Source organism: Rattus norvegicus, chromosome 16 (genome assembly GCF_036323735.1).
Source record: "Rattus norvegicus strain BN/NHsdMcwi chromosome 16, GRCr8, whole genome shotgun sequence".
Taxonomy (NCBI): domain Eukaryota; kingdom Metazoa; phylum Chordata; class Mammalia; order Rodentia; family Muridae; genus Rattus; species Rattus norvegicus.
In genome coordinates this window covers 77,906,225-77,930,302 of record NC_086034.1, presented here as the reverse complement: position 1 = coordinate 77,930,302, position 24,078 = coordinate 77,906,225, and the positions used below count along the sequence as shown (strand labels likewise).

Below are 24,078 nucleotides of genomic sequence, written 5' to 3'. Positions count from 1 at the left end.
TGCTCAATAGTTCTGCAAATTTAGCACACCCTGAACACGTCGTCTATTTTTTTTAATGACCCATTTCCTAAGACTTTCCCTACCTTGTTATATCCACATTGCACATGTGTTTTGTTTAAGTTTGGCTTTATGAGGCAGGATTTTTCTCTAGCCCAGGCTTGCCCCCATCTCAGTGTACGTCTGAGATGACCTTGAACTCCTCGTCCTCCTGTCTCTACCTCCCAAACCCTGGGATAATAGGTGTAGAATTCCACATCCAGCTTCCCCTGGTGGCCAGGTGTGCCGTGGGCACGCCTTTAACCCTGGAACTCTGGAGGCAAAGGCAAGTGGGTCTCTGTGACTTGAAGGCCAGCCTGGTCTACACAGCAAGTTTCAGACCAGCTCGAGCTACATAGTGAGACATCTGGATCTGCTAAGAACCAGCCTTGTCTTGGAGGCAGGTTCTGAGGAAGGGGCATCTGGAAGTGGCAAAAAGGAACAACTGGAAGCCAAACAGTGGGTTACAAGCTAAGTTCTGCTCAAGGCAGATTTCCAGGCAGCTCTCTCTCCAACAGCTCTCTCTTGCAATTCCAAACACTCTCTGGATCTCTTGCACATAAAAAACCCAGTCTTTTATTTACATACCAATTCAGTGATTAACCCATGAGCCAGCACTCCATGACCCCAGCCCCCTTATTTCTTAGAAAAACAGCAAGCACTTTTTTTTTAAACATTGTAAACTTTAAGGTTAAAAAAATCCACCCCTCACTGCCTGCATAGGGCAGTAAACACCATTAAAAAAAATCCTATCCCTCCAGGTCTTGGCATCAGAGGTCCCTGGGAGGTGATTTGGCTCTGAGAGTAGAGGCCTTATAAATATAAGTAGTGATTTTAAGGAGGTGTGTGTGTGTGTGTGTGTGTGTGACCTGTCCTTGGTCTTCCAACCTGTAGAAACCGAGAGATACATTTCTATTGTTTACAAGCCACAGTTTATGATCTTTTATTACCAAAGCCCTCGTCAGACTAAGAAACTAAAGGAACACATTGTCTGAACCATCTGATTCTTTTTTGAATATCTCTGGACCTATAATGTTAATAGAGCCACTATTGAAACAAATCTCTGGGTGTTTCTGTGAAGAATTATCTAGATTATGAAGTGTGGGGATCAGCCCTAAATGTGGGCAGCATCAGGCCATGGGCTAGGATGACAGAGAGGAGAAACAGCTGAACAGCACCCCTCTCTCTCTCTCTTCTTCTTGAGATACAGTGTGACCAGCTACCTCACACACTTCCCATCATCGCTTCCATGCCCAAATGGACTGTACCCTTGAACTGTGAGCCAAATTAAACCCTTCCTTCCTTAAGTTGCTTTTGTCTGCTATTTCTGTCAGAGCATCAAGACAAGCTACTGATGTGTGCATAAATGTGGAAGAATATCCAACCGATTCCAGCCTCTGTGAGTGAGATTAGGGTCATATCAGCCAAAAATTATTTAGCCTACTATTTCTCCTTCTGACAGATCATTCTTAACCTTTCCCTTTTAAACAAAGTTCAGGCTTACAGGAAAAGCACATAAATAGGGAAAGAAAGATCCCCATATAAGCGATTCATGGAGATCCACAATGTCTGCCACACTTCCTTTGATTTATCCTACCCTATCCTTTGATCTTTCTTCTTGGATCTACTCTGTCTATTGCAATTTTTTCAGTTGACTAAACGCCCATTTTTCAAATTCGATTAGAGGTTCACCCATATGGGGCTAACCGACTTGGGCAGCACTCTTTCTTGTTGGCTCAGACTTGCCAAGAGTTGTTGTAGATGAGATGGCAAACCTTTCAAATGGTGCTGGGAGTCAAGTTCATGTTGTCTGGGGAAACAGTGTGCACACAGAGAGAAATTGGTTGGTTGGAGTCCCAGGCTTGCTCCCCTCTCTGATGAGGTCCTGTTAATTCCACCTTTCTCTCCCTCCTGCAATACCCGACCACTTGAAAAGCCTCAGAACAGAAAAAGGTGCCAAAATCCTAGTCCCACATTCCTGACAGCTGTCCCAAGCCTCCCTCACTTGAAGTCACCAGCCACCCAAGTCCCACCCTATGTGACCATATCAGGGCGTGTGTGTGTGTGTGTGTGTGTGTGTGTGTGTGTGTGTGTGTATGAATATGACCTTAACCAGTCATAATCTGTCCCTGACATTTTCTAGTCTTGTCCTGAGCCTTGTGAACTTAAAAACTTCTTAATTGGGCTGGAGAGATGGCTCAGCAGTTAAGAGCACCCGACTACTCTTCCAGAGGTCCTGAGTTCAAATCCCAGCACCCACATGGTGGCTCACAACCATCTATAATGGGATCTGATGCCCTCTTCTGGTGTGTCTGAAGAGAGCTACAGTGTACCTATAATAAATAAATAAATAAATAAATAAATAAATAAATCTAAAAAAAACTTCTTAATTTGGCTCAAATTAACTATTTTTTTTAGCAGAGAAAAACCTATTAGAAGTGATTCAACAAAGATTCCGGGAGGCCCTTGTTTTGGACTAAGTTTGCGTACTAGGTCCAGCAGAGTTGATCAAACCAAAATGGAGTCTGTCGTGCTGAGTGCCAGATAATCCAAGTGAGAGGTTGAAGAAACTAAAAGGTCCCAACAGTAAGAGGAGATTCCAGTTCACCTATGTTTGCCAAATGAGGAATTCCAAAAGGAAAGTTGAGCCTTGGTTCTGATTCTGTGTTCCCTCCTTAGGAATCTAAGTCCTGCCCTTACTGTCTGTGGAAAGTGAGTGCATGACCTCTCCAAGGTACAGCTGAGGGGAGGGTTTTTTATTGTAGATAGCAGGGAGAGTTCAGCCTGAGGCATCTGGAAAAGTCCACAGCAGGGGGAGAAAGTTCTATATCGAACTTGGCTAACAGAGTTTATCAGGCCACGAGAGGGGTGAACACTGGGGAGAAAGATGGAAGAGAGAGAGAGAGAGAGAGAGAGAGAGAGAGAGAGAGAGAGAGAGAGAGAGAGAGAGAGAGAGAGAGGAGTCTCAATAGGACTGTGTGCTAAAATGGGGGGGGGGGGTATATAAGAATGAGAAGCTTGGAAAACTGAAGCCCAAGAGCTGGAGAAGTTTAGAGTAGAGTGTGGGTTGAGAAGAGCTAAGAGGAGACACAGGTACCGAGTAAATCTGGAGGCCAGCAGACACTTTGGTATGCTATTAGGCACCACAAGGAGCCATTTGTCTGAGTTTCTCTTTGCACTGCCTAGTGAAAGCCCCCACACTGTTGGTATAGTGAAGGTTGCCTCAATTCATGAATTCCCAATAACAGCTAATTATTTAGAATTTGGCTTTTTTTTTTAAATGCAGACTCTCTGAGGGTAGCTTCCTATTTCCAATCCTTGTCCCCAAGGGTGTATACCACTTTCTGACAGAAGCAAAAAAATTGAGACAGTGAAGACGAATCCCCTTCGAAGTCTAGCAAAGAAGGGAAGGGATCAACAAAAACTAAGAAAAGTCCACTCGAATTCCAAAGCGTACTCCCAAATTCTAGGTTATGAGTCTCTCTGACTTTAAGTGCTGTGTTTTTATTAAGCGTGTGAAGAGAATTATGGTCTTCATAACGAAACGAGGGGACATTGAACTATGGGTAAAGGAACATTACATACATTTGGTCCATCTTTTAATAAACATGGTGCAGGGCTGGATGCGGCAGCACAGCCTGCATAAGGCAATGAAAGAAGCCCGTTATCTGCAGAAGAGCAGCATCTCCCTGGCTGCTGTCCTCCCGGGATGGCTCCCGCCTCCTCCCACTCCCGGCAGCCCTTGCGCGGGGAGGCGGGCCCGTCTGACTCCTTCCCCCTTGTAGACTCGCCGGCGGGAGGTTTGAAGACCCGAGCGCACGCAGAGCCTCTAGACACCCGGCTCGCACTCCACGGTGTGGGGCTGTGGCAGAAGGACCCACGGGTGGATCCCACTCCCGGGTCACCGGGCGCTGAGTGACAAAGACGCGGGCCCTGCCCGGACAGACGACCGCGACGCTGACCAGCGACCTGAAGCCGCGGGGCGGCGGGCTGACTCCAGCCGGGATAGCTTCCGTGCCGCCCGCGAGGGACTCACGTCTTTGCTGTTGTGTGTCACGGAGCCTGGAGCTCTCGGAGAGGAAAAAGGACACCGAAGCCCTTGCACACAGCCTCAGCCCGCTACGCCGAACCCGAGGCACGGCCTGCGCATGCGCACCGTTCTGCCTTCCTGCCAGCGCACGCTCGTTCCCGCGGCATCTGCTCTGGTCATGGAGGCCTCGGGAGGCGCTGGGGGCGCCTTTCTGAAAGGTGAGGAGACACGCCTAGTTAGGAGGAGGGCTGTGGACTAGTGCCCGGTGCCGGGGTGCCTGTCCAGGGCCATCGGGATCGGCTCACACCCCAGGTCCAATCACATCTTGTCTCCTTACACCCGAGGACCTCTCACATCCTAGGTGCCCTCACTCGGGATCCCGACCACCTGTGTGGACACTCCCCACGCATTCACCATGTGACCTTCACCGCCCCCGGAGTGCCTGCCACCGCACCTATGTGTTCCCCAACATCCCACCCCACCCCGGTGCCTGCTGAGCCCTGGAGAGCTAGCAGGAGGATCAGGTCCTATCTTAGCTTCCTGAGAGTCTCTCGCCTCTATGACCTGGGCAGTTGTGGGATTAGGAAAAATAATAGTTTCGTAATAATCTGATGGCCTCTTGAGGGCCCGACCTGAGGAGAGCTGACACGTGCCCAGAACATGGGACCCTAGGTGAGGAGACTCCAAGTGTGTGTGTGTGTACACATTTATATTTATATAAAACAAATATATAAAATAAAGTAAAAGTAAATTATTTATTTTAAAGGCAAGCTGGCCTTCAACTTGCTATGTAGCTGAGGCCGGCTTAGCGCTCTTTTTGTTGGTTTGGTTTGGTTTGGGGGTCTGTGGGGAGGGGTTGCTTGTGTAACAAAGTTTCTCTGTGTGGCCCTAGCTTTTCCTGGGCCTGGAAACTCTGTCTCAGTCTGTGGACTAGGCTAGCCTCAGACATCTGCCTGCTTCTGCCTCCCAGATGCTGGAATTAATGGCGTACACCACTCCCAGCACCAACCAGCAGCAGCAGCAGCAGCAGGAGGCCACCAAGGCTTTGGCTTAGAATTCTTGATCCTCTTGTCTCCACTTTATAATCCCTATGTGCTAGGATGCCCAACTTCATATAAATAATGTATTAGAACCGAACTATATTAGCTTGTTACCTACTGTCTATGCTGTGGCCATAAAATTGTATTATTGGAAGATAATTACAATAATTATAATAAATATAATTATTCCAGTCCCGGAAAGCCTAGAATAATCACTGTCTGTTTCTTTCTAGAAAGCATAATCCAGGATAATTAAGCCTGGATTAGGAAGATGTAAAGTGCTACCAAAATAGCAGTGATGGTGTTTTCAATAGATTCATAATAGGAAATTTTCATTTTTTTTTTCCTAACATAGAACAAGAGAAAAACCTGTTGCGGGAGGGGGTGTGCAGTGCAATTACCAGGTTCCTGCTAACCTCCTGCTTATTTTTCAGATGTTGTGGCCTATGTTGAAGTATGGTCTTCCAAAGGGACAGAGAATTACTCAAAGACGTTTACAAAGCAACTTGAGGATATGGGGGCAACGGTAAGAAAATTAGTATCAAAATGACTGATAACCTCAAGTCGGGCAGTACTGCTTATGGAGCACATGGTCTTGCAGGCACTGTGTGAGGAGGAGTCTAGTAGGAAACATGAGTCTGGCCTTGGTTCAGTGAGGCTGGTACTTGGAGTCAAATGAGTAAAGATGTGGGAGAATGAGCGGGTTCCAAGGGAAGGTTGTGACCTTAGGCATTTTGGAAACATCTCATAGGTATTTGATTACTCATGTCTGGAACTTGAGGCCATCAGAGCTGTAGATTGTTGATGTGGGGGGTCAGGAGAGGATCCTGGCTAGTGTGAGGAGTGCTGAAAGCGGAGGGTGCCTTTTTGAGTGTTTAAGGACCAGTGATGGCCTGACCACCAACCTGGAAACAAGAGAGGGAAAAAGATTGTCAGGAGAATTATCGAAACCCAGTATGGAAGAATTCAAAAGGCTGGGATTCGGAGCAACAGAGCCTTAAGGTAAGATGTGCTCGAGGCTTGACAACCATGTCGTTAGTTCACTTTCCCTTTATAGAGGTCGAGGGCTTCAGGGTGAGTCTAGACTCCTGGCTTAGGAAGAAATGGAGACAGTGATCACCGACGCTTGAACAGAGCGTGCTTGTGGCATTCAGGAGCCACTCCCTGACAGGCTGAGTGGACAAATGAGTGACTGGATAGCTCACGTCAGGGTGAGGATTAGGGTGCAGGAAGGCGATGTTAGAGCAGTGCTGGCTTTATTTAGCCCCCCGCCCTGACCCTGCGAAGTCGGGTCAAAGGCTGAGAGCAGAGGAATCTGCACAGGTGCCCTGCCACCCACAGTAGAGTCAGAACCCGTATACTCACTGTAAGAACGGAAAACAATTCCGTAAATTGAAATTGTGTTTAATACTCACAGGGCTATAGTTTAACAACTCTGGGTGGGGGCCAGGGAGGCTCTTGGGCCTGACTGAGAATTGCTGCTCTTTGCATCCTGAGATGTAGCTGGTAGCCATCCAGAAGAAAATGCCATTTCTATAGACTAACTGAATAGCACTTTCTGTATAGAAGGTCACCCCTGCTTTTTTATTGAAGGGGTACAGCGTGTCTTGTTATCCTGGCACGTGGCACACCAAGTGGAGTTCCATTTTAGGAGGGCCCGGTATAAACGTCACGTCTCTGTGTAGGTGCAGTTCGTGGCAGCTCAGTCCGAAGTGTGGGATCTTATCTCATCCTTCTTTAAGGCTGTACTAAGTGTCCGGCAGCCTCCTTCAAAGACATTCCCAGGTGTACTTATCGTCTGGTAACTTTGATGAGAGCCTTGGGGAGAATGGCCGGCTGCTCAGCTGGGCTCTTTCTGATGTCTTGAAAAGCAGTCTGTGGAAGTAACACCTGTGCCTGTCTGAAACTGCTGTTCTTCGGGCTCTGAACTCTGCAGTGAAACCCGAGACAGGCCAGTTGTCATTTGCTTTGTACCCCTTTCGTGCTGAGATACAATTCCTGGCCTCACGCACATGTACGCAAGCACACCATCAGTGAACTAGGTTCCCGAACTCTTTTCTGTTTTTGAAAGGCAGTTTTAAAACCATGGGTGGAGAGCCAGAGCCCTATGGCATGAGTGTAAGAGGTCAGATGACAGCCCGAGGACATCTCTTACTGTGCTGGGCCTGGGGAACACGCTTAGCTCATCAGGCTTCATTTCATGGTGCGAATGCTTTCCTTTACCCACTGAGTCTTATCACCAGACCCCGGAGGCTTTGCTTTTAATCTTTTTGTATTTGCTTTCATATTTCCAGTGTATAGTACTTTCCAGGGAGGATAAATTCTAAGATCCCTAATAAATCCCTGAATCTACAGATAGTGGAAAACCCTATATGTGCACACATGTGCACACAAACACACACACACACACACACTCTCTCTCTCTCTCTCTCACATACACACACACATACTCTCTCTCTCACACACCCTCTCTCTCTCTCTCTCTCTGTCACACACACACACACACACACACACACACACACACACACACACACACACACACACACGAGAGGCCTGACCCAGCGGTACAGGACAGCTACTTGGAAGAACTAGTCAGATTATCAAGTTGAAAGGTACCTTATAGAGATCCTGTATCACAATTTAAAAAAGTAAATAAAAGGTTAGAGTTGTAGGTATACAATTCAGTAGTAGAACATCCATCTGCCTAGTATGTTTGAGACCGCAGATTGAAGTCTCCCCACTGCTGGGATTATAAGCACACACTACCATTCCTGACTTTACACAGGTTTGGAAAATCAAATTGAGCACATTGATGCTTACAAAAGCTCACCTTGCTTACCGAGCCGTCCCCACGGTCCCACAAAGCATATTTTTGACATGGCTATGTGAACGTACTTGGTTAATATTTTAGCTGGTGGTACTCTTTCCTTTCCTTGAAGGAATGTCTTCATTAGCTTTTTGACACAAAGTCTCACTCTGTAGCTCTCCTCAACCTTGTTGTGATAATTCTCGAACCTCAATCTGGAGCGCTGGGATCACAGACTTGTGCCACCATGCCCAGCTTCTAAGTTATTTTCTGACCTGAGATTGCTTTGGTGGTGTCTGATCTAGGTGTTTCTCCTTGCCCGAAGTTTGTCTCATCTCCATCTTCTCCTCATCTTCACCCTTTCGACATTTCTTCCTGATATTCTCTTAATTCCACGGTGGCCTATGTGCTGGCTAGCTTTATGTTGCCTTGACACATGCTACAGTCATCAGAAGAGGGAGCCTCCATTAGAAGACACTTCTGTAAAATGGGCTTTGGCAAGCCCAAAGAGCGTTTTCTTAATTAGTGATTGATGGGGGATGGCTCAGCCCATTGAGGGTGGTGCCGACCCGGGCTGCTGGTCCTGGGTTCTATAAGAAAGCAGGCTGAGCAAGCCTTAAGCAGCACGCCTCCATGTCCTCTGCATCAGCTCCTGCCCTCGGGCTCCTGCTGCTTGTCTTTTTGTCATGACGCTTTTCTTCAGTGATACAGTGATGAGCAACCATAAGACAAGAATCCTCTCCTCCCCAAGTTGCTTTGGTCTTGGTGTTTCCCCACAGCAACAGTGACCCGGGTAGGACGTGTCGGCGTAGCACTCTGTTCACACCTCTGGAGGGATCTTTTGATCCAGAATGCATGTCTTTTGAGTTCAGGAAGTTTTCTTGATCATTTCTTTTATAATTTCTGCCTCATCACCTTAATTGGTATGTTTTAACTCCTTAATTTGGCTCCAGGGCCATGATCTCTGCTTTTTATGGTCCTGTCTTTCCCCGTTAACAGCTTTCAGTGTGCTCTGTTGTTGGAGATTTTCTTTTCTCCACTTGGCTACCTATTATTTCTATGGAATTTTTTTAAAGGTTTATTTATTTTATGAGTGCACTGTAGCTGTCTTCAGACACACCAGGAGAGGGCAATGGATCCCATTACAGATGGTTGTGAGCCACCCTGTGGTTGCTGGGAATTGAACTCAGGACCTGTGGAAGAGCAGTCAGTGCTCTAACCGCTGAGCCATCTCTCCAGCCCTGGACTTTTTTTTTTTTTTTTTAACATTCTTAGATTTGTAGTAACCCTTTAGGTCTTCACCCTTTTGAAATATCTGATCTTATCACTTGTCTTAGTTAAAGTTTCATTGCTGTGAAGGGACATCATAACTAAGGCAGCTCTTATAAGGACAAGCATTTAATTGGGGCTGGCTTTCCGTTTCAGAGGTTCAGTCCATTGTCATCATGGTGGGAAACATCATGCAGGCAGACTTGGTGCTGGAGGAACCAAGAGTTCTACATCTTGATCCGCGGGCAGCTAGGAGTTGTCTCTGGATCATACTGCCCAAATTTGAGCATCTATACAAGACCTCAAAGACCTGCCTTCACAGCGACACACTTCCTCCAAGGAGGCTGCACCTCCTCCACTTGAGACCACACCTCCTGATAGCCACTCCCTATCACCCAGGCATTCAAATACAGGAGTCTGTGAGGGCCAAACCTGTTCAAACCACCATGTCACATAAATACGTAGACATCTCAAAATACTGTTTTTAACTTTAATTAGTAGTGTATTCTCTTTTATGTTTTTTTCCTCTGAAATATATTCTTTAATGTAGAAGGGTATTTATTTATTTATCTATTGAGACAGGGTCTCATGTCCTGAAGCTGGTCTAGAGCTGGCTGTGTACAGGAAGGTAGCCTTGGATGTATGGTCCTCCTGTTCCCACCAAAGCACTATGGTTACAGTGATTACACGCGTACCTGGTTTTTATTGTGCTGAGAACACAGCCCAGTGCTTTGTGTGTGCCAGGCACAGTCTTCCAACTGAGCTATGCCCACAACCCAACATGGCAAGTTTACAAGGAAAGATTTTACTTATTTTTATTTTATGAGTGTTTTGTCTGTAAATAGGTGGTAGCTCCATTCTTCTTTTCCTGCCCATTGTCCTCAGGGGCTCCTTCTGGTTGGCTCTCCCCTTTCTCTTTGTACTCGAAGGATTCCCACTCTGTTCTGTGCTGGGAAGCTTTATTGTGGGGAGCAAAGGTGACTGGAGCGGAAGCTTTATGGAGGGGTAAAGGTCACACGAATGCTAACCCTCATTCTACCTGCAACAGGTGTGTTTTGGTAGGGCAAGGTTGAAATAGGGTCTCACTATGTAGTTCTGGCTATCCTGGCACTCTCCATGTAGACTAGACTGACCTCTCAAACTCATAGAGATCCTCCTGCTTCTGCTTCTTGAAGACTGGGTGCTGGGATTAACGTTGTGTAGCACCATGCTATGCAAAAGCAGGTGTGTTTTTTCAAGCATCTTTCCATATTCACTACAGTATTTTTCTGATGTATTCAGAAGTGAAATTCTGGGATAAGGGTTTTTTGATCATTTCATTTTGACAGATTTTGAGTGGTCTTTTTTTTTTAATTAATCATTCCTATCATTTACATCTCAATGATATCCCCCTTCCCAGTTACCCCTCTACAACCCCCCATGCCATCCGCTCTCCCCCCTTCCCCTGCTTCCCTTTGCCTCTATGAGGGTGCTCCCCCACCTACCCATCCACTCCTGCCCCACTGCTCCAGCATCCCCCTATGCTGGGGCATCAAACATCCACAGGACCAAGGGCCTCCTCTCCCAATGATTCAGACAAGGCCATCCTCTGATACATATGTATCTAGATCCCTCCCTGTACACTCCTTGGTTGGTGATCCAGTCCCTGGGAGCACTGGGTGGTCCAGCCAGCTGACATTGTTCTTCCTCTGGGGTTACAGTCCCCCTTCACTCCTTCCACCGGGTCCCCCACCAGGGTCCCCAAGCTCCGGCTGATGGTTGGCTGCAAGTGTGGCATCTGCATTGGTCAGGAGCTGGCCGACCTCCCAGGGAACAGCCACACCAGGTTCCTGTCAGCAAGTGCCTCGTGGCAAGGGCAACAGTGTCTGAGTTTGGTGTCTGCAGACAGGATGGATCCCCAGGTGGAGTGGTCCCCCGATGGCCCTTCCTTCAGTCTCTGCTCCATTTTTTCTCCCTCTCTTTCCTTTGGACAGGAACATTTCTGGGTTGATCACTTTATTTAAGAAATTATGGGTAAACAGCAATGAATATTTTGTTATTTTCGTTTTGTCCACAGGTGTCAAAAACGTTGAACAAGCAAGTGACCCATGTGATCTTCAAAGATGGGTATCAGAGCACGTGGGACAAAGCCCAGAAGATCAGGGCAAAGCTGGTTTCCGTCCTCTGGGTTGAAAAGTAAGTAGTCGCCTTGGAGCCCGTGACCGTTGACAACGTGCCGCACACTTGCTGTGCAGGAACTCGTTTTCTCACAGCGGTGGGAAGTGAATGTCTCGGGTGGCTGTGGGTTGTTTCTCTTGAGACATCGTTGGCCTGAGCGTGGCCATCTTCTTCCCGTGTTCCCATGACGTTCCCTCTGTTTGTGTCTTTGTCCTAATTAACACTTAAAAGGTCATGTTACTTCTTTAATACCTGTTGTAGTAAACATTAAAGAAGATGGCGGGACACCATGCCACGTTAGCGCTGGCCCCAGCAGGCCACATGGACCAGTGGGGTGTTCCCATCCTGGCCAGCTCTCTGGCCCAGAGTTCTCAAGTCGTCCCTCACCCATGTTTCTTTGGTTCCATTTTCCATCCCACGCTGCCACCCGCTACTCCCTGGCCCTGAAGCAATCTCTCCACCTCCAGGACTAGCCCCGGCTGTCTCAGGGCTCTCTTGCTGCTGACTCTGCTCACAGTCCCAGCATCTGTCCCCTGTGGTTATAGTCACAACTCCCAGTAGCCTGTTAAAATCAAAACTCTAGAAACTTGTAATTTATCAATCAGATTTATATCAGTAAATTCTCACTTCACAAAACGCCCACACAATAAACTCAGAGGCAATTAATATTGATATAAACTGCCTACCTAGATAAGACAAATTGTCCTATAAAAATCCATCCCTTATATGATATTCATATCTACCTGTGGCCATTTAAAACCACACAGGGTGGGTCATCCTTCCTTCTCCTCCTCGATCTTCGTTGTCCTTCCTTCTCCTCTCTCCAAAACTCTGCACCCGCCTTACTTTTTCACTGCCCCATCACAGGGCCTTATCTTGTGCCTTCCCTCACCTGCATATAGACAACAGTCCACAAATATCCTGTCTCCAAATGCAGTCACTTTGGGGCTTTGGTAGTTAGGAATATCAGTTTGTAGATTTGGAGGACACAATCCCTCCATCAAAGGGAAACTTGGGTAGGAATTAAGGTCAATAGGTCAGGAAACACTGTGGAGACTCCTGTGGGGGTGAAGTAGACTTGTGGTAAGGTTTGGCCTGTTGCTATTGTAATGCTAAATTCTGTACTAAAGAATTAGGCCTACAAATGTCTCGTCATGTTCACCAGCTTTTGTGCAAACCGTGCTCCTTAATTTAAAACTATAGGTTGAATAAAGATGCCTATATAGCTGAGCAGAGGAGAGGTAGGCGCAGCTTCGGTTCCCTGACTTGGGGTCTGAGGCACGATCACTAGGAAGATGCCTGAGGAGCAGAGAGAAGAGAGAGGAAGGCACCATGAGATGAGAACTGCCCACGTGGGCTAGCCAGTCAGAGTGAGAGCAGCCTAGGCAGAACATGCCAAGTTATAACTTGGGATTACTGGTAGGCAAGTAGATACTAATGGCTTAGAGAGTAGATATCTGCCCAGCTCTAATGCTGTTCAGGCTTATTATAAATATAAAAAATGTTATGTCTTTTATCTGGGAACTAAATGATCAGAGGTGGAGTAGAAACCCCAAACTGATATTGATATTTACCACAACAGAATTGTGCTGGAAACTGGTTAGGGTGGAAACCAACAGTGATGGGGAGCTGATGGGCGTTCAGACCAGACCAGAATGGTAGCAGTGTAGTGATGTCTGACTAGTTCAGGATTTTAAAGTCGTGTGTGTATGTATGTGTATAATTTTCTGTATACATGGGCTTGCTGAGGAAGGCTGCTGTTCATTACCTGAACTAGGCTGGGAACTGAACTCAGAACCAAAAAGATGGTGTGGCCATTGGCTGGGATGGGGTAGGCTTTAGAGACGTGGGGGTGGATGTTAGCTGGAATGATACACGTCAGAGTCAGGACCTTCTACTGAGCTGGGCCAAATCCAGTTTCTGGTACTTCCTTAGACAATGCTCAGTGCAGGTGACAGGCATCTGAGTGGGAAGACAAATTCAGGGAGAGATGGGTAATTAAGATATAGGCGCCATCTGCCTGGGGCTTAATTAAAGTACATACTAGCAGTGAGCCTTGGTAAGCAGATGGAGGAGAAATAAAGAACTTGAGTGTGTCTGGGTCTGGAAGTCAGGGTGAGATGGAATTGGGTAAGACACTGAAGAATGGAGAGTTTCTATTTGGGAAAACACAGCTGAACTGTCAGTATGTATCCTATTTCTGACCTCAGATGTGTGTGGTCCTGTCCTCACTGGGAAAGTCTCCAGTTCACTTAGCACCAGCAGGGTGGTACTAAAAAATAAATAAATAAACAAACAAATAAATAAAATTTAAAAATCTTTATTACTATTTAATTATTTGTATGCAGAAGGGATGGGTATGTGGGTATGCTTCCCACTGTTAATTTGTCTCCCTGTCTCCCTTTCATTTTGTTTTATTTATTGGTTCTTTGAATTTCATATCATGTACCCCAACCCCACTCATCTTCCCGTCCCCTCATACCCACCCTCTACCCTTGCCACTTCCTCACTGTGGAAGCTGTAGCATGTCGCAGCGTGTCCCAGCGTATCCCACAGGACAGTCCATTTCTGTACTTCTTTGTTTGCAAATGTTCATTGCAAGGACTTGGTCTGGTCTGAGGCCTCTGGCCTCTGCTACCCTGTCAGCACTGGACCCTCGCTGGGACTCCTCTCAGACATCCTATTGTTGCCCTGCCTCATGGAAATCTGTAGTTTTGGATCAATAGGACCAGTCCCTTCATGCACTCATTGATGAGGTAGATGTTGGGGTGGGCCAATTCAAAGACCTGGATGATCAGCCCGCCAGCCCTTCCACTCCCATGCCCTCAAGGCTAGCTTACCAGCACCACCAGCAACTCTCACAGCACGAGGGACAGCTCTCGAGTGTTGCAGCCAGTGAGAGTCATGGCCAGTTTTCCCACTTTCATGACCCCAGGGCTGACTCTCCCACCTGCCGTAGATGGCAAGGGACATGGGAGGGGAGGACATTTCTTCCTTGTCCACACCACTGCCCAGGAGACAGGAGGCAGAACATGCTCTCCCATGCTCATGTCCTTGGGGCAGGCTCACCTGCAGCCCCCACATCCAGGGCCGAGTCTTCTGTGCTGCCCAGATGAGGGGCAGGGCTCCTGCTCTCATTGACCCTGTTGGCCAGCTTTCCTGCCCACCACCAGGGTAAGGGCAAAACGGGGGGGGGTGGGTCTCTCTCACTGATACCACCACACAGCACACAAGAGCCCGGGCTGGCTCCCCCATGCCCATGTCCTTAGGACCAGCTCATCCAAAACCCCTACATCCAGGGCTGTGTCCCCTAGGGGAGTTGCAGGGCCTTCTCTCCTGAGTGCTGCAGTTGGTGAGGGGCAGGGCCAGCTTTCCCACTCTGATGACCTTGGGACCAGCTCTCTTGCCTGCCGTATTTGGCAAAGGGCATCTTTTCCTCGCCTGTGTCACCACACTGCCGACAGGTAACAGGGCCAGCTCTTCCAAATGTATGCCCTTGGGGCTCTCCTTCACACCCCCCACACAGCAGGGTCAGCTCTACTATGCTGCCCAGGCGAGATGCAGGGCCCAGTCTGCTAAGTGCTACAGTTAACCCAGGGCCAGGTTTCACACCTGTCTCAGGTGTCAAGGGACAAATTGGGAAGAAGGAGGGTATTTCCTCCTTCGTCCATGCCACCACGTGGAAGACAGTGGTGGGGCCAGTTCACCTACAACTCCTACAAAATGAGGGGCCAGTTCTGCACAGCCCTCAGACCGAATATACTCCAGGGCGGCTTCCCAGACCCAGGATAGGTACCTGGTTTTTGATGGTAATAGACTCTGGCAGCTGCTGGGCCAGTGGCAGCACAGACTAGGACCCCACCATGGCCCCAGGTGGCATCACTGGCTACTCACTTCAGGCCGCTCCTCACTACCCTTGAGTTCTGCCTCTCTCTCATCATTGTGCCCACACCCTTCTTTCTGTTTCCCTTTCTCTTCCATTTCTCCACAACTTACTTGCCCCAGTGGCATCCAGGGTCTCTGAGTGTCTGGGGCCATCTCAGGAGTGCTATGTCCCGCTGGTGCATTGTGACACTGGGCAGGACTCAGCTCGGGCATGGTGCAGGCCATGGGCTTCCTCAGGCTTGTCATCCTTGCAAGGGTCTTCACCCCACCTGGGGCCCATAGTCCCTGATTGGTGGGCATGTCAGACTTGGCTTTTCTTAGGGAATGTTAGGCTACTAATCATTCAGATATTCACAAGTCAGAACACTGAGCACAGACCATGGCCTCTCCTCTCTGCCATCTACTGACATAGCCACACTTAACAATGGTTTCTTTTCCCCCTCTTTTTGTTTTTTATTGGATATTTTATTTATTTACATTTCAAATGTTACCCTCTTTCCTGGTTTCCCCTCCACAAACCCCCTATTCCATTACCCCAGTCCCAGATGCCAAGAAAAGAAACTCCTTCAGCTCCTTCAGTCCTTTTCCTAACTCCTCCATTAGGGTCCCTGTGCTCCAATGGTTGGCTGTGAGCATCTGCATCTGTGTTTGTCAGGCTCTGGCAGAGCCTCTCAGGAGACAGCTATGTCAGGTTCCTGTCAGCGTGCACTTCTTGGCATCAGCAATAGTGTCTGGGTTTTGTGTCTGTATATGGGATGGATCCCTAGGTAGGGAGTGTCTCTGGATGGCCTTTCCTTCAGTCTCTGCTCCACACTTTGTCCCTGTATTTCCTTTAGACAGGAGCAAAAGCTTTTATAAGGCAAAGGGCACTGTCAATAGGACAAAACGGCAACCAACAGATTGGGAAAAGATGTTTATCAATCCTACATCTGATAGAGGGCTAATATACAAAAGACTCAAGAAGTTAGACTCCAGAGAATCAAATAACCCTATTAAAAATGGGGTACAGAGCTAAACAAAGAATTCTCAGCTGAGGAATTTTGAATGGTGGAGAGGCACCTAAAGAAATATTCAACATCCTTAGTCATCAGGGAAATGCAAGTCAAAACAATTCTGAGATTCTACCTCACACCAATCAGAATAGCAAAGATCAAAAACTCAGGTGATAACCGATGTTGTTGAGGATGTGGAGAAAGAGGAACACTCCTCCATTGTTGGTGGGATTACAAGCTGGCACAACCACTGTGGAAATCAGTCTGGAGTTTCCTCAGAAAATTGGACATAGTACTCCCTGAGGACCCAGCTATAACTCCTGAGCATACACCCAAAAGATGCTCCAACATATAACAAGGACACGTGCTCCTCTATGTTCATAGCAACCTTATTTGTGATAGCCAGAAGCTGGAAAGAAGCCAGATGTCCTTCAACAGAGGAATGGATACAGAAAATGTGGTACCTTCACACAGTGGAGTACTACTCAGCTATTAAAAACAATGACTTCATGAAATCCACAGGCAAATGGGAACTAGAAAATATCATTGTGAGTGAGGTAACCCAGTCACAAAAGAGCACACATGGTATGTACTCACTGATAAGTAGATATTTGCCCAGAAGCTTGGAACACTCACAATTCAATTCACAGACCACATGAAGCTCAATAAGAAGGAGGACCAAAGTATGGATGCTTCAGTCCTCCTTAGAAGGGAGAACAAAATACTCACAGGAGATAGAGGGTGAAAAGGATTTGGGAGGAAGAAAGAAGGGGGAGGGGAAAGGAGAGGGCAGGATCAGGTATGGGAGGAGATGGGTATGATATACAGAGGGTCAGGAATTGAACAGAGGTGTGTAGCAATGGGGGATATGGCCACCAGAAAGTCCCAGATGCCAGAAAAGCAAGAGATTCCCTGGACCCAACTGGGGCGAGATTAGCTGAAATGCCCAACAAAGGGGAGGGAGAGCCTGTGGAGACCATATCCAGAGTGAGGCAAGGCCCCAAGTTGGGGGATGGGGCCACCTACTCATTTCCAAATTTTTAACCTGAAATGTTTTTAGAGGCAAAATTTGGCTCTTTTAATTGGTTTAAGTGGCCAGACTTGGCTTGGGGCACAGGTTTTGACTCCCGAGTTCAAGGTTAAAGACGCCCTAGCACCATAGCCCTGCTTTATGCTGTACTGGCTTCAGCCCAGAGCTCTATACATACTAGGAAATATACTACCAACTGAGCCATACCCTCTCCCATATAAAGTCTTGTTTTAGATTTATTAAGCAGTGGGGCAGTGGCTGGAGCCGTGCCCAGTGTTAAAGGCACATATTGTTCTTACAGAGTCCCCAGGTTCAGTTCCCAGCACCCACACGGAGCATCTGCAGCTCCAGTTTCAGGGAGTCAATGGCCTCCTCTTACCTCTGTGGGTACCGTACACATAAAATAAATACATGTAATAAAAATAAAATTATAAAAGATTATTTTTAAAAAGTGGGCCATTTCTTAATATACAAATATGTTAAGGATGCTCCAGTATCATTTAACTAAAAGTCTATGTGTATTGTTAAAAAGCAAAATCTATATGTGGATATAACAGAAATGCTAAAGGTATTTTCATGGTTTGATAGGTTAAGTAAGTGGCATAAAAGATAAAGAAAGTTGTGAACCTTTGAGATGGCTCAGATACTTGATACCATGCTGGATGACCTGAGTTTTACCGGAACCCATGCGATAAGAAAGCTGTCCTTGGATTTGCATATCTGTATCATAAAATGAGCATACCTGCAGAGCTCACATACACACACACACACACACACACACACACACACACACACACACACACAGAGAGAGAGAGAGAGAGAGAGAGAGAGAGAGCTTCTTCTTTTTTTTTTGGTTCTTTTTTTTTCGGAGCTGGGGACCAAACCCAGGGCCTTGCGCTTCCTAGGCAAGCGCTCTACCACTGAGCTAAATCCCTAACCCTCACACACAGCTTTTAACTGCTCAGGGTCACTCCCCTGTTTTTCATTGGCAGTGGTCAAGTGTGTGACATCTAGGGTCACCAGATTCCCATTGTGTGGGGACTCAAGGCTTCAGACAGTAAGTCTCTGATAAAAATGCCCTTTTAGAGAACAGAAAAACTTATATCTGAAAAAAAAAATAAACAATGAAGACAGAATAAAGATCAGCCTGGCTCTCGTCTCCTAGGTTTTCTGAAGAAAGTTAAAATTTTAAAAGACTAACACAGAAAGCATCGAAATGTATCTATTAGCTGTTGTCAACCTGTTAAAGGAAGCCTGATGACTGCTGCAGAGGCAGGCCCTAGGTCTGTGGAGGAGCAGTCCTTAGGGGTCAGGTGGCTAGCAAGCAGGCGATGGTGTCATGAGAAACCTGCAGCGGCCACTCATCTCTCCAAAGCAGTTGGTGACCGAAGTAGTGATCAGTAAGTGCACTGCTCTAAGAGGTTGTCTGGCTCCCTTCTCAAAGTCTCCACAAAACCCCTAGGGTATGCACACCTCGTTCATGCTGATCGCCCTCTTAGAAGAGGAGGCTGGACTCTAGGTGGTATTAGGCTTACAGAAGGTAAGAAAGGTGTCTAATGTGGCATGATGAGGAAAGTCGGGGCTGGCAAATTTCAGGTGACTTAGCAGCGGGCACTATGTTATTCCCCAAGTGCCTTCCCTTCCTTCTTGTAATTACGTGTTCTCTTTTAGCACCTAGTTCAGTTACAGACGCCTCCAACAGGGTTCTGAGAGCATACGTAGTCTGTGTCTTGCCACCATTTAGACTCTGGAGCCAGTCATCCTGGGGAAGAATGGAGACTGGGGGACAGTCTGCTTTGTTCTGACCCTTACTGGATCCAACCTGGTGCTCAGTGCCTAAAGCTCAGGTCCCAGTTCAGATACACTTGTGTTTTCTCTGCTAAGAGACCCTTTAAACACTCCTGCCCGTGTTCTTCCATGTGCCTCGGGGGGATACCTGTTGTGATCACGTGCTAGCTGACTGAATTTTCAGCTATGTCCTTACCCGTTCAACCCCTCAGTACCTGATGCGTGCGATATGTCTGTGTTGGAGACTCACTAACGGCTTTAGAGGGTGAAAGGCAACAGTTTGGTGGAGGTGAAGGAGGACCGGGGCTGGCCCAGGTGTGGAAGTGGGAAGTGACAGGGGTCCTAGTGGCACCTGCCTGGGCTCTGAGGTGGCTAGAACTGGATCCATTGGGGCTGGGGATTTAGCTCAGCGGTAGAGTGCTTGCCTAGGAAGCGCAAGGCCCTGGGTTCGGTCCCCAGCTCCAAAAAAAAGAACCAAAAAAAAAAAAAAGAACTGGATCCATTGTCGGGGCTGCCTTGAAACATTTTTCTCCTTGGCCACTAGATGGGGCACTAATGTCACACATTTCTGAAGATCTGTAGACGTCTAATAGGAAGTGCTTTCCGTTAATCATGCATATCTGTGGATAAATGTGAGGCTTTCTGTTATTGGTGGGATTTGCTTTATCGTTGTTAATTATGTGTCTGTGTGAGTATGTGCATATGAGTTACCCAAGGAGGCCAGAAGAATTCGCTCTCCTTGATGTTGGACAGAAAGCTGGTTGTGGCCTGCCTGACATACATTCTGGGAGTCGAACGGTCTTCTGGAAAAATAGTACACGCCCTTAATTACTGATCTGTCTCTAACCCTGGTTTCTGCTTTTGAGACAAGGTCTCACTTTGTAACCTGGAGTGACTTGGAACTCACTGTATAGATCATGTCAGCCTGGAACTCACGAATCCACCTGCCTCTGCCTCCCGCATGCTGAGATGAGAAGTGTGTATAACCGTGCCTAGCTCAGCGTGAGATTTCGTCAGTGCTTCTTACCTGTTCACCTGTGTGGACAGGTAAGTCCCTTGCCTAGATTTTTGTTGCTGGCACTGTGTTTCCCTTCATGTGGGGACTAACTGAATTCCGGATCTGAGCCTTCACATCCTGTCACTCTGCTCAGTGAATTGTTGAGACACTTGTTGTAGAGTAGGACAACATGCACCTCCTCTAGTTCTAACTAGTATAAATCTAGTATAGATAGTTTCCCCAAACTGATACCTACGAAAGATGACTAGTAAGTTTATGAACGTGGGCAGATGGTCTGAGTGCTAGACAGCTTTATAAACTAGAAGGAAGCTGGCAGCTCTTACACACCAGAGCTGGTGCACAGTGCATGTGAGCTGACCTTGCGCTTATGGTGACTGGGATATTCTACACATGGTCGTTGGCTCCCCAGGTTCAGTTGCTCTCCTGTTCAGATGAGCCTGAACCATCTCCTTTTTCTCTTCAGTAGAACAAGCTGGTAAGAACTGCTCTGTTAAACTCATAACTGGGCTAGAGAAGATCCATGAGACACGTTTCCCTCCTGCCTCTCTCTTGCTGTTCTTGCGGGGCTTTCTTTCCTTTCATCTCCCACCTTGTCTCCTCTCACCATCTAACTGTGGCTCAGGCTGGCCTTCAGCGGCCTTTGTGCCTCTGCATCCCAAGCGTTGGGGTCATTAGCGTGAGTCAGTGCACCCAGCTCTCCTGTAAGACCATTCTGAAGCTGTGGGCTTTTGTAGGCTTAAGTGAGGGGCCTCTCTTAAAAGCAGCTTTGTAAAAGTGTGGCCTAAACCAAGTGTGATGGCTCATGTCTGTAACACTAACATCTGGGAGGCTGAGACAGGAGGATCACTGAGAGTTCAAGGCCAGCTTGGGCTCTATAACTAGTTCCAAACAACCTAGGGTACACTGCCAGACACTGTCTCTAAATGTCCCCTTTGAGTTCACAGATCGGTGTGTTATCTCATAACCACCAAAGTCAAAAGATAGGGGTTTTATAAGCCCCAGAGCCACCGGCCCCTTTGCAGTCAGCTTCCTTCTTCCCATCCCTCAGCCTTGAACAGCCTGTGGTCTGGATTCTGTAGGCAGAAGCTTATTTCCCAGCTGTAGGAGTTCAGACAGATGGACTCTTCTCGAATGGACTGTTTGGCTTCCTCCACTTGATTGATAGTTTAGAGACTTCTCTGTGTTTCATGCAGTAATAGTTTCCTTTCGCTTGTCTAGCCAAGTAGTATCCATTGCATGGACACACCGCGGTGCGCTGGCCAGTGGTGCAGGGGTGGAAATGTGAAGTTGTCCATTTTTGGTTACTATGAATGGAGTTGTTATGGAGATTTGTGTTTGTGCCTTTCTGTGTTTTCATTTCTCGTGGTTTATCACCCAAACAAGGTGGCCGCGTGGTTTTATGTTCCTCTAGCAGTGTGAGTGTTCTGTTGTTCCAGGCCTTCACCCACACTTGGGGTTTGTCCATCATCTGAATTTAGCAATTCAGAGTGGATACATAGCAGCCTCTCTGCACTCCTAATTTACATACCATGTAATTTTCTCAGTTAAAGTATACAATTCACTGCTTCCAAACATACTCAGAGTTGTACAGCCTCTCTTCAATTTTAAAGTACTTTGTACCTTGAATTGAAGCCTGTGTCGTTTAGCTGTCGCTCTCATGTCTGAAGCTCAGCAACTGTCCCTCCACTTTCTGCCTTTATAGTTTTCCAGGTCTGCACAGTTTTCTATAAAGCAGCTACATAGTGCCTGAAGCTGCTTCTTAGCAAGGCCTGTTATGTTGTCTCTTTTGTTTGTTTCCTTTGTCTGATCAAATAATGGACATCACACACACACACACACACACACACACACACACACACACACACACACACAAGCAACTTAGGGAAATGTTTATTGGACTCACAACTCCAGGTTATAGGCAGTCCATCATATCAGTCATGTCACCGCAGCAGGGGGATGAGAGAGTTGATTCTGTTCTATCACGGTCAAGAGCAGGGAGCAATGAATGCACATGCACTAGTAGTGCTCAGCCTGCTCCTCCCTGTTTTATGCAGTCCAAGATCCCTCTCTCAGGGAATGGTTTCATCCGCAATTAAGCTGGGTCTCCACTTTCTCCTTTAATGTAGTCAAAACAATCTGTCAGAGACATTTTAACCTTAATCTAGACAGTCCTTTACAGACACACCTGCAGGCCTGTCTCCTAGAGGTTGAATTGTCAGTTCCTAGTAACTATCACAGGGTAAAAGGTGGTCATCCCTTTCAGCCACCCCACTGCGACTTGACCTACTGTGGAACTATCTAGTGCTTGTTTTAAGATATATTTACTTTTCTTTACATGTATGAGTGACTCCATGTATGTGTACTGTGTGCATGCAGTGCCCATAGAGGCCAGAACAGTGCATCAGATCTCCTGAACTATAGTTACATTACAGATGGTTATTATCAGTAATTATTATTAGTCACCATGTGACTAACCCAGGTCCTCTCCAGAGTATCAGTGCACTGACACCGAGTTATCTCTCCAGCCACAGCAAATTCGTTTTTACCATTCCCCCTCAGGGGGCATCCTTTGCTCACAGATGTTCTTTTTCTTGACACCACCGTACAAGCCAGTGGCTTGGGCTTGCAGTCCTGAGAGGAAGTAGATAGTTGGATCTTGAGTCCACCGTGAATGCAGTTCCCATCACATAGAGCTTTTCCCTTCCCTCTGTGCAGCCTGCCATCCCTATGTCCAAAGGTGTTAGCTTCCAGTTATCTCACATGGACCTAAGAACTCCAGCCTGGTGCTAGGAGAGTGGGTGCTTCTAGGTACCTGTGTCCAGACCTGTTCCTCTGCTCCTCTCTCGTGCTGTCTACTCCCCAGGCTGGGGAGGACCTGGAGTCCTTGACTTCTGCACCTCTGCTAGGCCTGGGCTTCCTTTTGTCTGTCTGTCTGTTTGTTTACTTTCCAGTTCTGTGGGCAGCTCTTAACCACTCCTTATTTTCATTGGTTTATGTCCCATTTGTTTTCTTTTACTGTTGTTTTATTGGGATTTAGGGGACTATGAGAAAATTGTGCATTTGCTCTGTCATTTAACCCAGATGTCAAAACCTGTTGTATTCCCTAAACACTGCTTAGTTAATTAAGTCTCTGGCCCTGCTTTACCCACACTGTTACTGTGAACCTTCAGTGGTCCTTGGCTACTCTCTTGCCCCTGAAACCTATTCTTTGGGTGACCTGTGTGTGACACCCTTTTTCACACGATCTTCACCTAGAGCATAGCAAAATGTCCTCACGGAGACTAGAACTCCATGTGATGTTTTCTCCTAACTGGGATTGTCTCCTGATCTTTCTCAGTGTGTTGGTGATATTAGAAAAGTTACTTATTTGGTTTTTATGTTGATTTTGTATCCGTCACTTTGCTTAACAATGTTTATCAGGGCATTTATGATGGAGGCTTTATGGCCCCTTAATAGATTGTATCTTCTAAAAATAAGAACACTGACTTCTTCCTCTCCTAGTTGTATTCTTTTTATTTTCTTCTCTTATTGCTCTATTTAAAACTCCAAGACTTCTCCATTCCTCTTTTGAGGGTCTCATCATGTAACTGGCTACCTGGAACTTGCTAGATAGACCAGGCTGACTGTGAACTCACGCTACCTCTGGCTGCTGAGTGCTGGGATTAAAAGTGTGAAACACCAAGCCTGGATTTATTGTTTGTGTTCTTTCACTTGAAACACTTGAATCCTTAAGTGGGACTGGTTTTGGAAGGTGGAGGTGTCAGTCCTTCCTGTGGATTGTGAGTGTTGTGAACTATCTACAGATAGATAGACGCAGCCACAACCGCTGGAGAGGCTTGCCACAAACATTGTAATATTAGTCAAGTCATCCCTGTAACTTCAGTAACTGTTCAGGAGTAATGAAGCTGAGATAGGCTGGTAGGTATAGTGACACTGAGGTAGGGAAGGAACATAGGCCAAGCAAGGACAGGGATGAGCTAGATCGACTGGGCGAAGTAATGAGTGAGGTAAGAGGGAAAGGAGGAGC

General features: G+C 47.0%; 1 protein-coding gene and 1 pseudogene across 4 annotated transcripts in view; one reads left to right on the top strand and one right to left on the bottom strand.

Annotated features, from left to right (window-relative positions):
• Window positions 1-3,529: 3,529 nt before the first annotated feature.
• Mcph1 (microcephalin 1) overlaps window positions 3,530-24,078 on the top strand; it is a 202,523-nt gene continuing 181,974 nt past the window's right edge. Inside the window, exons 1-3 of one of the 4 annotated variants that reach the window (XM_006253383.5) lie at window positions 3,530-4,284; window positions 5,541-5,632; window positions 11,238-11,356. In XM_006253383.5, the coding sequence (XP_006253445.1) occupies window positions 4,185-4,284; window positions 5,541-5,632; window positions 11,238-11,356 (311 nt within the window). In that variant the 5' untranslated portion in view covers window positions 3,530-4,184. The other 3 variants (NM_001427088.1, XM_063275460.1, XM_006253385.5) reach the window with 3 other exon arrangements.
• LOC120097621 (small nucleolar RNA SNORA17) lies at window positions 15,547-15,649 on the bottom strand (annotated as a pseudogene).